Source organism: Homarus americanus, unplaced genomic scaffold, assembly GCF_018991925.1.
Source record: "Homarus americanus isolate GMGI-L3 unplaced genomic scaffold, GMGI_Hamer_2.0 scaffold23598, whole genome shotgun sequence".
Lineage (NCBI taxonomy): Eukaryota > Metazoa > Arthropoda > Malacostraca > Decapoda > Nephropidae > Homarus > Homarus americanus.
The window spans coordinates 4409038-4422414 of NW_024731054.1; the positions used below are offsets into that span (position 1 = coordinate 4409038).

The window sequence follows — 13377 nt, forward strand, 5'->3', positions numbered from 1 at the left end:
ACGAGCTGATCAGCGGCAAAGAGGATAAAAGTAAAAAGTAAAAGTATTTCAGAGGCAAGAGGCAACAGGTTTCTTTTTGTCTCTGAAGATGTCTTGAATAAAGACGAAAGCTGCTGGTTCAAAATATCTTAAATAAATATTTTATAAGCTAACTTCTTATATTCAGCTTTATTATTAAAATATAGGTGGTTTATACGAATTAAATAATTTAATTTAATATAATATTAATCTTTATTCAATGTTAATCCAAGAATAACTTAAATATTTTCAGTACACAAACTTCTTGAGGTAACCCCGCGACCATACAGCAACAAGACATTTAAACCCCAGCGGGAGGAACAGGAGTCGTCGGCAGGTTGATACTTGTCTTTATCCTCCGAAACCATTTTATTAGGTAATTTTCTTCAAATTTTAGAGAGGAAGGTAATATGGAAGCAACCTTTTTTATGTTAATAATTACTAATATTTATTCAGTCAGACTTTGTTTGCTTCCTCCTGTAAGTTTTGAATCGTTCATCTTCTACAGAGAAATAATTATATTACGCCAGCATTAAGAACCTAAGAATGGAGGAAACTGCAGCGTGCCTATTGACCCATTTACACCCAACCCCTATTGCTCATATATCCACCCAACCTATATTTAAAGCTATCCAGTGTATTAGAGTTAATGATGATATTTGGTAACTTGTTCCACTCGTCCATTACTCTATTTCCAAACCAATGTTTACCTGTTTCGCTCCTCTAATATATATACACCATTAGAGGTAAAACGTGTTGATAATACCCAGTACAGTACAGAATATAGTGCAGATATGTTAACTAGGCTTACAAATTAGCAGCACTAAGGTAGTTGATGAGATTTGGTGGCCTCTGATACTTCGGAGTACGTATTGCTAATAATTTATGTTATCCTTTGTAAACGTTTATGTATATGTGCTTTTACTGTATGGATGTTTACTATATATTCAAATCAAATCAAATTCCTCTTATCCCTTTCACTCCTAAGGTGTCTGTATTGTGTTCCCTTTAGCTTAAAAAAGGCACAGGCTACAGGTCCGGCAGCTGTTTGTGGAACGCCGATGTCTATTGGTATGACAGCCTAATGTGTATGTGTGGTGGGCAGACTATACAATTATAGTTACTAAGATGGCCTTGTTTCTGACTAACGTAACCTACAAACTAACAACCTAAATATTAACAAGTCGATCAATGTGGCAGCCGTACCTTTTATCCACTACGCTAAAAAACCCTAATAGTTAAGGGTAAGGGTAAGGGTGAGGCTTGTTGAGATAGTACTGTGGTGAAAATGTTCTGGGCTTGTGTAGTTTGATCGATCAAAATATAATTGAAAGCTTGAGGCGTGCCGAGATTACCCCCCGGAGTAGAATATAAGGTTAGGTTTGGTTACCTTGTGATCGAACTGCACATGTCCAGAACATTTTCAGAATGTTTCAATCTGTGCCCTTGACACCAGGGTAACCAACTATCTAATAAAAAATATCTAGAAGAAAACCTTTTTCTTACAGCTAGGAAAACACAAACTGGGTGGAGGAATAGTTTTATTTAATAATTAGGATTTGTCTAGTTTTTCTTGTAAGGATGCACAGTGCCACACACATGAGGTGGATGACATCTTTGTTTAAAGGAGTTGGATTCCTAACGTTTCATAGACATTAATAATGCTATTCCATTTTGTACTCGCTAAGAAATACAGCAGCAGCAACTTTATATAATGGTTGGGTGCTACTATAGTGTGCATTAGTTCAGATTAAGTTAAACTAAAGATAACTTTGTAGACTGCATGCCATAGTACCACCAATTTTTGTATAGATGATGATGATTATGATAAATCATTTCTAATGTTAAGAATAATTTCCTAAAAAAGTACCAACAATAATAGGATAACGCCCTTATAAATACTGTATTCTGAAAATTGCATTGGCAATGCAGATGTCTAGCTTCAAAAATATTGTGGGAGGGTACAGTACTTACTTTGTCTTTACTTTTGAAAGGATAACAATATGTACCGGTATGTACAGTGCTTCCATTTTCAGATTTATGAAATGGGGACACCTCAGGGGAAAGGCAACTCTACACGCCTTTCACTAGATATTGCCGACTTGCCCCTCACCCCATTTGGAATGAGTCCCCGTGGCTCATCCAAGAAACTTCATACATTTCCTGCTCAGCGTGAGTAGTTGTTGCATGGATATTGTAGAATCTGTATAACACAAAAGTGTTTTCATGCATGAAAAGAAAGGTGTCATTTACATGCTTATAAATTTTTAACATACAGTAAATCTTAATGTAACGTACTGTACACTGTATAGTGGACTTCAGCTTTAATGAACACTGACCCGTTCGGACTAGGTTCATATACAGTATTACGGACTCAGGTCTGTTAAGGTAAAAAAATAACCGTCTCAGGTCCATTATGGTGGTGATGGTGAGTGTTGGTGGTAAAAAGTGACTCACGTGGTCACTTCTGACTATTTTGGTATATAACGGACCAAGTCCATTATTATTCCGGATCCGGATACAACAGACTGGCCTTCCCCCTAATTAGTCCATTATATCAGGGATTTACTGCAGTAATCGTGATTAATGTTGCTTATATTTTCCCAAAGCATTATGACACTTGTGTTTCAAATGATCTCTAAATTAGCATGTATGTGCCCATTATTCATTTTGTAACCATACATTGGGACCAAGCAACTTTTTATAGCAAAGAAATCTTGAGGGTTAAAGCCATTTAATAAAATTTAAAACTTGTAGTACCTTCTTCTTTCCTCACACAGCCAAACTGTGGAATGCTCTGCCTTCTGTGTTTCCATACTTGTACAATCTGTCTCACTTTAAAAGGTTGGTTTTCCGGCATCTTTGTGGTGTAGATTACCGGTAACACATTATAACCTTTTTCTTCTCTATTTTCAATTTCTTTCTGTTCTTATTTTTTCGCCCCCCAGGCCCCGTTGTGGGTTGTCTGACCTGTGCCCGGGTGGGCTAATTCCCGTAAAAAAAAATCTTATTCTGGAACTTATTTCTACCAATAAATGTGTAGTACTGTACTGTACTGTACACATAAACTCACCAGCTCAGCTCACTTCATAAAATGAACTCCACGAGCATGAAAATAAAGGATCCATCCAATTTAACTAGTCCTGGATAGGTAGATACAGCTAAAGCTAGGGATTTAGAGAAGGAAACAATATCTCAAAAATGACAATACAGGTACTGTACCTGTAGTGCACTGTAAATGTTTGGGCTTGAGTAACATGCAGAAAGTAGGACTTTGAATGCAAATCCACATATAAAAATATTGAATGCTATAAATCAGCAACCATCACTTAGCCATCCTAGTACCGAAACATACTGTCTCATGGATTAGTAGATCAAAATACTAACACTTGAACCATGAAACCCAACTTGAAAATAGCTGAACCCAACAAAGACAATGCTGTACAATAGAATGGAGTTCCCATGCATCACAAAATCAGCATTTTAAGAATATTCTTTGGTTTAGAGCTTAATGATATTCATTAATAACAACATTTTAGAGGAAATGGCCAATAGTAATTACAGATCCATCCTCATTTGGGAAGGGTGGGAGTCACACATCAGTTCTAGTGTCCTTTCCCACTCATCAGTATTACAGCCTCTCCCAACTCCCACTGGGGTAGTTGAAAGTTTAGAAACAGGTTGGTCTAGTTTGCCTGGTTTCTGAATTCAAATATTAGAGGATCATGGAGCGAGTATGTAGCATTGAAGTCTCTCAAGCCTTCTCCTTTTCCATGATACCTTAATGCTAAGAATTTCCTCATTTGAAATCCCACGTGAAAGTGAAGGATATATTAAGTTTTGAATTTACTCGGTATTTATATTCTAGTAACAAGTTTAAGTGCCTGAGAACCTGGCTTTTGGTCTCTGGACTTGTTAATTAACAGTTACCCTACTCCAGCTCGGTTAAAAGACAGAATTTTGGGATTAGTTCATTGTGTATCAATACTAAGAAATTTCTCCTCAAGGTGTGGCATCTCATTTATAATCCCAGTCATACTAAAGAACCCACATAATCTATCATGTACTGTATATTTAAGCTCAACACATTGTTATAGAAATTTTTTAATAAGTTTCTTTTATACAGAGTAATTATATTTCTACTCTGCTCTTTTCTCTGCTAATTACACTACTTTCTATGTACTGTACAATATATTCTATGTAAACTACCTTACTTATAAGAGTACTAAACAAAAAAAATTTATTTTATACGTTGTTTCTGGATCTTTGACATACAGTACAAATTTTTTTAAAGTTTGATGATATAATTCTTGCATAAATTTTTACTTTCTTGTTGAAGACATTAGTTTTTAAGTGTAGAATATTTTCTATGATATAAGAGAGATGTATTTTACCTTGTTACTAATTTCTAAACTGTACATTGTTGCAGGTTCCAATAAGCTTTCTCTCAAAACCCATAAACCTACCCAAGACAATAAGCAGGTTACAAGTTTAGCAAAAGAGAATAAAGAAAATAGGGATATTTCAAGTCATAGCCGGCATTTTAGGCAACAGTTTTCCAGAACGTCAATAAGAAATACTCCTTCAAATCTCCAAACTTTGCATGAAAATTGTTCAAGTGATTTTCATACAAACTCAGTTGATACACATGAGCCTCCTGCCTTAGAGAGTTCAGAGGCTACAGTGGGTCCTGGAACACTGAGTAGAGCTACAGTGCCAAACAGAATGCAGATTCAAAGAATTTGCAATAAAGAATCTGAGAGGAGAGAAAGTATTTTTACTGATATTGATGAAGATGGTAGTTTTATTGAATTTTGTTATGGTAAAGAAGAGGGGCAGCCAGTTATAAAATTGAATGAAGATCAAGGTAGAAATCCTCCTCAACTGTATTATACCTGTGAGAGCCAAAATGAAACTCAGTTTTCAACTTCAACTAAATTTAACAATGCTGAAGTTGGATTTCGAAAATATGTGGAAGCTGTTAAGAAACAGAAAGAACTTCTTAATATCATTAAGGAGAAAGAAGTGAAACTTTCCAAAGTTCCAGTAAAGAGTAAAAATTTCAATTGTGATGATACCATCATTACATGTAGTGCAAATTATGTGAAGACAAAACAGCCAAAGAATTCCATGGAAAGAGTTGTCAACAGTACAGTGATAGACAAACATCCAAGTCAGATTCAGATTTCTCGTTCTCCTGTCTTTCCAGATATATCAACACTGACAATTCCAACTGTGGTTGTATCTAGTTCAGACTCTGGCAGTCCAACACCTGGTACATCTCCGAAGTACTTGCAAAGGAGAAAATTTGGAAATGACTTTCAACCTTTAGTTGTATTAGAGAGTTCTGATGATGACTCCATAAATGAGAGAGATGTAAATGAAAGGATAGAGGATGCTGCAGGTATTATCAAATTGAAAAACATCCTTGAATACAAAAACAGGCACAGTGAAGCAAGGTTGAGTGATTATAACAAAACTTCACCACAAAAGGTGCAAAAAGAAGCACAATCACTAATAAGTGAGGATGTCAGCATAGTGACTAGTGTTTGTCCTACTAGACATCAACTTCGGAAGCCAATAATTGGAACTGAAACTGATCCAGTTGGTAGTGATTGTGCTAATTCAGTAAAAGAGTTTGAACATTCACCAGTCAAGGATTGTAATGAACACCAGATGTGTGAAGATGAATGTGATGCAGAGGATGATACAAATTATGATGCTGACTGTGAAGAATTTAAAGCAACTGGTTCACCAGCACCAGAGAAATATATTGAGGTAACACCAGACACTGCAAAGAATCCAGCAGTTGCAAAATGGATTATTACAAGTCCTTTTAAAGAGAGTTCTTTTGGATCAAGCTTTTTACAAAAAACAGTAAGCTTTAATGTTAGTGGATCTCCCAGTCAGACCAATTTGCAAACTACAGATATCATCAATTCTAGCATAACCAGTGAGAACAGCTTTGGTAATGCAATCTTAGGGAATATCAAGAAATCAAAGAAAACTTTTTCAGTCAGTAAAGCCATGAAGTCTCCACTTTTTATACATAACAGGCACAGGGATTCTGGTAGCAGTGATTCAGAAGTTTTTGTGAAGATCAAAAGATCTGGCATACCTTCAAGAGTAGTTGATTCAACTTCTGAAGATTCAAGTGATGATAGCAGAAGAAGAGCATCTAAACCAAAAAGAAAACTGAATTCATTTATGAAAAAAACAGCAAGTTTGTCTCTGGCAGATAACATTGATGAATCACTTGAAGAGTCTCTCCATTTGAGACTTTCAGAGGGATTAAGTAAATCCTATAAAACAATGGAGAAAACATCTTGTACCATTGGGAGAGATGCCACGTCTCCTAACACAGTAAGGAAAAGTTATAACCATGGTCCTGTCAGTGAAAACTTGGGTGAATCTGTTAAAGTGCAAAAATCCAGGAATGTTATGAGGATTATTGATTCTGATGATCACATATCATCTGATTCTCTTCCTGATCTAGAAATTAACCTGGAAAATCAAGATTGCAAGTTAGGTCCTAAGGCATCAATGCCCTCTATGCTCAAAACAAACTCACAAAACAGTGATAGTAAGAGTAGTGGTTCTCTAGATTTAAGAAGGATACAGGATGAATTGGATCATATATACAGTTCTGATTGGAGAAAAAATGAGTGTGCTGTAATGAAAAATTTTATTAGAGAAGTTGAGAAAAGTTCAGTAACAAAAAGGAAAGTAGTTGAAAACACAGTGGGAGGCACAACCAGTAAAACAACTGAACCAATGAGACGAAAGGAAGAAATTCAAAGAACACTCTGCTTTGAAACTGACGATGAAGAAACGGACGAGGAAAATAACACTGATCAAGAAAGTGAGGCTTTAGAAGATGGTGACACAGGTAAAGAATATGATGAAACTAAAAATGGTGTACCTGGCTTACCAAAGAGAAAAAATAAGGCTGCGGATGACAGTTTTGAAATTTACCTGCAGAAAGTAAAGAGCCAAACAGAAAAAGATAAAAAACTTTGTGACGTTGTCCACAAACATCAGGATCAGTATGAATCAAGCTTTATTAATGATGAAAGTGAGGAAGATATTAGCTACACTCTCCCTCCTCTGACACAGAGGGCCAAGAAATTTGTTAGACCTGGTTACATTGTGAATTCTAACTCCTGTGGTAGTATCTCAGAAGATCTTAGATCACTTAAAATATTTGAAGAGCCTAAGAAAACTGTCTCAAGTGCTACAAGCTCCTCATCATGGCGTGATTCTCCTACCATTGCCATTTCTTCCAATTCTGATTCTGATGAAGTTTTTTCTCTCACTGAAGTTAAAAAGAAACTGCCGCAGCCTTCCTTAACTCTTATTACTCCAAAGCCAAAGGGCCGTAGTAAGATATTTCCTAAAACAGAAGGGCATTGTCAACAGCTGTCTAGAAGGTATGAAACAAGTGGTGCTAATAATGCCACTCCTACATTATCATTCCTGGCATCACTCTCTACAAATGTCCATACTGGTCGGTGTCACCCAGAAGCCTTTGGATATACAAAGAATTTTAAGAAGCAGAAGGAGGAGCTCTCAGAGAAATTATACAAATATTACAATACTCATGTTTTTGAAGGTAAACTTCCTTCATCTATGAGTATTAAGTGGAATGCACGAATGACCAAGACAGCAGGCTTTTGTTATTATCAGATAGATCGATCAAAAGCTGGAAGAGGAACCCGAATTGAGCTTTCTACTAAGGTAAGTTGTTTATAGTTTCAAATATATTTGCCTTTTATGATAGGTTGTCTTTAAAGTTGTTTTATCCTGTAATTACTAGTCAATTAAATATCCAGTTATGGAAGGGTAAGGGGGATAGGTTGTGGGCACTACTGAGATCATATATGTGGTCATTCTTATCCCATACTGTACTGTATTGCAACTGATGCATAGTATCATTTGTATAATAAAACACATAATAAAAAAAAAGATTCTCTAATCAATGATATATAGGCTACCTCATCAGTTATTCTCTCTCTACAATGAGGTCTTACACTACTATTGTCTTAAATATTTAGTATTGGTCTAGTTTAGCAGTATTAATACACAGATTAAACCAGTGATTTTCTACATATGCTATTTGGGTCCCTCTTTCATCCATTTTGACATGGCCTTCAGCCCTTAAATCACACCGAATTTGAATTTTATATTTCGTAAGGCTCACAAATGTCATAGTACCTGTATTCATATACCTTTCCCTACAGATATTGAAAACAAAGGCATAAAGAGACAGATTCACAGCTACTTTGTCACAGATGGTTGGGCTTGGTTTGGGCAACCAAACAATCAATTTCAAAGTTAAATCCAAGAATATTCAAAAGGGGTAGAGGGATTCACAAACTTAAAGGGCACCTAATGTATGGCTGAAAGAGCTCTTAATAGGTTTTTATTGCCTGTCAAAATTAATGTATAGGAGAAGAATGTAAAAACAAGAGAGCTGAGCACAAATGGTCAGGTCGTCTTTTTATTAGTTTGGGCTACATGCAGCCTTAGATGCTTATCTCTAGCCACGCTGATACACTAAAACATACACAACTTGCTTGTTTTTGCATATTCTGTACAGTAATACCTCAATACATTTGATTAATTGGGGTAGACCCCAGTCTGGAAAAAGTGAAAGTCAAATAATAGTATATTTACTCAGTAGGTCTTTTAAGAAATAATTTAATTTAGTTTTGAATTTTTATGAGTGTACGTCCTGTACTTTATGGTTTATATTATTATTGCACAGGTAATTGATGCTCCTGAAAGGTTGCGTGACACCCTCATTCATGAGCTGTGCCACGCTGCTGCCTGGATCATCTCAGGATATAAGGATGGTCATGGACCACTCTGGAAAGCTTGGTAGGAATGGCTGGTTGTTTCTAAAGTATATAATTTTTCTTTTACTTCTCTTTGGGTGAAAATTTGGGGGACATAACATAGATGTTGTTTGTGTTTGTTTGTATTTCCCATCATGTGTCAAAGTTGGTTTGTACTGTACTTGATTTTGGTGTTAAAGAGTATTACTGAATATTAAGTTTCATGCTTGAGATTCCATGGAGTTATTTATCCTTGTGTTTGTCTCAGAAATACACACCAGAATTATGAAACGTATTTCCAAAACACCCTGTACAGTATACTGCTGCTGATATAAAGGTGTAGAACAGTAAGATGGTTAACCCCTTCAGTATGATGTGTTTTTCCTGAGTACTATATTACACTGAATCTGCCCATTGAGTAAGACAACTTAACCATTGAGTATAATATAATTATAATCCCTATGTATGATGTCTTATCCCTTTGGATACAATGGCTAGTTCCCTCTAATACAATACCTGTAACACTTTTACTCTGATTAAGTCATCGTACCCAAGGAATTAATATACTGTAGCCCTAAAAGTAAAGATAGTAAAATATACTGTAACCTTATTTAAATGGTTTACCACACAGGGCAGCAAAAGCAATGCACACCTTCCCAGAACTTCCTAGAATCAGTAGATGCCACTCATATGAGATCACCTGCAAGTATACGTACAGATGCACCCGCTGCAAATACAGGTATGATTTTTCCAAGTGAATATACATTGCAGTTTTGATAATGCACAAACAAGTTCATATTTATAATGTAAATTTAATTATTACATCCTCATCTTTGTTTAAATCCTCTTTGTGCATTACCTGAACTATTTTATATTGTACTTTTATTATTTCTATTACAGTTAAGCTAGCAAAGACCTTTTGCATAAAAAATATTATTTCTGGATAAAGGAAGTAATGCATGTGTATTCCGTTATAAGCTGAAAAATTAGGCATCATTGGTCGTAATTTTTTCTATGGCTTATGGGTTGTTAGACGAGTCATCTCCACCAGAATACAACATAGAAGAATATACCTTTTCTGGGGAGCAATCTGAATTCTAAAGTCATGGACATTGTCCTGTTAGATTAGTGATAATTATTGCTTGAATGGCTAATTACACTTGAACTGGTGTTAGCAAGACAGAACCTCAATCCTAATTTAGTGGTTACTTTGAAAAGTCACTGGTTTTTTTTCACGTTGACAGTATAAATTCTTTCTTTTTTTCTTTAAAGGCCAGTTGTGGTGTGTGGTCAATCTTACCATTTTGTTTTAAATACATGAGCAAATGTTACTGTATTCTTTGTGTATGATCCTGGTGGATGCTTGATGGGATGTCATTTGTGAGCCTGATATATCCCAAAGTGTACTTCTCACCCAGGGTGTTAGAGTGGTTCACTTGTTCCACAATATACTGTACTTCATCCCTTTCTTAGGTGATTTGGAATATGCAGGTCCCTTATTGAGACCCACAGATCATACATCCAGTATTGAAGTTTGAAGTTCAATTTTATGGGCAAGGGTAAGATATGAGTGACCTCGAATCCTTATTTTCTCCTGTGAGGAATTTGAGTCAAGATGAACTGGTTCCATCAGTCATACCCAGTATACCCTGAGGCTCACTGGTTTTTGAAGTAACCGCTGGCTTTGAGTTGAGGTCCTACCTTGCTAATCATGGTATAGTTGGGTAATTAACTGTTTATACATCAGTTAACCTTTGTTTCATTAGGGGAGTGTCCCTGCCTCTATAGCACAGTTTGTCATTTGCCGATGTTACTAAAAATCGATTAAAAATATTAGGATTCCAGTTCCTGTATGGGTAAAAAATCTCAAAAGAAATATAGAGTTCATATGCTGACGGCTGTATTTTGTTCTATGTGTTTTAACGAGCAAGATTGTCGTAGTGGTTATTTGAATTTATTATTGAGGGTAACAGCTCTTTGTTTGTCCTCTACACCATTATCACGTGGTCACCCAGAATTGTCCACAACTGTGATGTTAATGATGAACTGTGATATGCAAGTAGATCCTAGACATGGCAAGTTTTTCATGTTTTCAGCTGACAGTATTTGGTATCCTAAACCTAACACTGAATGAGTTAAGAGAATGATGTTTTCAGATAGGGAGTACAGTATTTGTAACCCAGATAATACAATTGTTTGAGAATTCTTTAATTATGATACAGTACGAAGATAAAATATGTATCTATAATCTGTTCACTTGAACTATACAACTGGGGCCTAGGGTCAGTTGTAGCAAGGCAACTTACTGGCTGGCAGACAGACTCCAGAAAAGGTACAACAGTTCATTAGTTCCGATATTTACTTCATTGTATTTATTCTGTGTTGATCTCTGATAATTTCTACACTTGGGCAAGCAAAAATTAGCTTGTTAAACACTCTGATAACATAATACCTTGACAAGAACATGAACATGATGAACAAGTTGAAACGTAACTCCTTGCTGCATGACGTCATGCACGTTGCTGAAATTATGTAGTCTTTTTCTTGTTTTCTTCAAGATATTTATGTTATCAGAGCATTAAGCAAGCTAATTTTTGCTTGCCCAAGTGCATAAATTATCAGAGATCAACACAGAATAGTTATTATCCCTTAAAATATCAGAACATAAATACAATAGACTAAATACTAAAGAACTGTCTGGCAACCAATCAGTTGCCTTGCTACAAAATGACCCAAGGCCTCAGTTGTAGGGTTCAAGCGAACAGACAATAGGTATCCATATAATGTATAACAGGTGTTCCAGATACACCTTTAAAAAAAGTAGTAGTACTTTATGTTTTGTTATATTTTTCACTTCAGTATGTTATTTAAGTACAGTAGTAATAATTATCAGCTTTGCAGTATAGTTTAATTGTAACTACTATATACTACATGTAATTGTTAGTTATTAAGATGGATTGAAACTTATTTTTAAATTTGCACTTCCTCAGCATTGGACGTCATTCTAAGAGCTTAGACATAGAAAAGAAAGTTTGTGGTTACTGCTATGGGAGATTTGAGCTGGTCATTAATTCACAACGAGGACACGCAAAAAGTGGACTTGACACACCTGCTGGGAAGCCTCCTAAAACACCTAGAACACCAGGGGCCTTTGCTATATTTGTGAAGGAGAATTATGGATCTGTAAAGAAGTCTCGACAGAATATAAAACACGCAGATGTTATGAAGGTTTTAAGTGAAGAATTTGGAAAGATGAAAGCTAACAATAAGTAAAAAAGATTATTTGATAAGTTATCAGTATCTATAACAGCTATAGCTAATTAGAGTAGAACTCAGATTGAAAAATTCTTTACTAGAATCATTAAATTATTATTATTTTAATTACCTCTGATTATGTATAGCTTAATTATTGTTTTACACCTATGTTAAGCCTTTAAAGCAGACTTTTCATGTCCTTTTGAGTGAGTAAATGAACACACAAATACTTAGATGTTGGCAAGTTACTCTGATTTGATGCCAGTGAAGCTGTCAAGTATGTACTGTACATCATAACAAGATAAAACAATAAAATAACTGTGTCAGGAATCCTAATAGTAATTACTAATTAGTAACTCCACCAGCTTGTAAAACCCAACTGATACTTTAGTTGCTTTAACTTTCCCTAAAAATGAGGCATATGCTCGTATCCAAAACGCTTGGGGCTGAAAGGGTCTAGGATTTCAGATATTTTCGGATTGTGGAATACTGTACTTATATCCTGTTACATTACCTCTATGATGTTGTGGGGATGGGGCCCAATTCTATATCTTGTGTGATATTTTTTATAATTTTGTGTATGACGTACATGATAAAATGTATACAGTAGTACCCCGATTTACGCGGTCAATTGAACCCACAGGGTACCGCGGAAAGTGAAATCCGCGTAAATGGAACAACAGAACATATGGGATTAATTCCAATAGAGACTGGCCCGACCCCCAAACTCCACTTTTTGACGACACACAACTATGTTGTAGTAAAAATTTTATCTTAACTTTATGATGGTATGCACAAACTAGTAATATAGAAGAGGTTAGGTTAGGAAAAATAGAGGTTAAGTTAGGAAAAATAAAGGTTAGGTTAGGAAAACTAAAAGTTAGGTGTAACACTTATGTTAGTAGAAGAGATGGGTCGGCATACGGGGATGGAGGCTGGTTCCGAGGCAGAGGGCAGATTACTGGCCCTCAGGTGAATCACCATTACTAGGTGCATCACCATCACTATCAGTTACAGTTGTCAGGGCTTCCCTGATAAATCCCTCAAAGTCACCTTCACTGTCACTATCACTGGCTGTGGTGGGTTGCGGGCGAAGAACTCGGGAATGCTTTTTTGACGGCTAGTGTTGATGTTGTCTTGATACACCTTGATGTACGGCTCCATAGCCTGCACCAGCCGGGTATGGAAGACTTCGTAGCGATCATCGTCATTGTCGTTGGAAAGGAAGAGCTTCAATTTTTCTGCACACACGATGGCACCCTTAATA

The 13377-nt window shown here is 36.0% G+C and overlaps 1 protein-coding gene across 1 annotated transcript; it reads left to right on the top strand.

Moving 5' to 3' along the window:
• The first annotated feature begins 314 nt into the window (after positions 1-314).
• On the top strand, positions 315-12772 carry LOC121867533. The gene is made up of 6 exons (XM_042367523.1): positions 315-394; positions 2055-2190; positions 4448-7755; positions 8786-8898; positions 9487-9594; positions 11846-12772. The coding sequence occupies exons 2-6, from the start codon at positions 2064-2066 to the stop codon at positions 12126-12128; spliced, it is 3939 nt and encodes a 1312-aa protein (XP_042223457.1). The 5' UTR covers positions 315-394; positions 2055-2063; the 3' UTR covers positions 12129-12772.
• Positions 12773-13377: the final 605 nt, after the last annotated feature.

Bases quoted from the DNA above. Each gene is read 5' to 3' on its own strand.
- LOC121867533 (XM_042367523.1), top strand. From the start codon at position 2,064: ATGGGGACACCTCAGGGGAAAGGCAACTCTACACGCCTTTCACTAGAT. The intron at 2,191-4,447 runs GTGAGTAGTTGT...ACATTGTTGCAG, and splicing joins TCATACATTTCCTGCTCAGC to GTTCCAATAAGCTTTCTCTC. The intron at 7,756-8,785 runs GTAAGTTGTTTA...ATTATTGCACAG, and splicing joins GAATTGAGCTTTCTACTAAG to GTAATTGATGCTCCTGAAAG.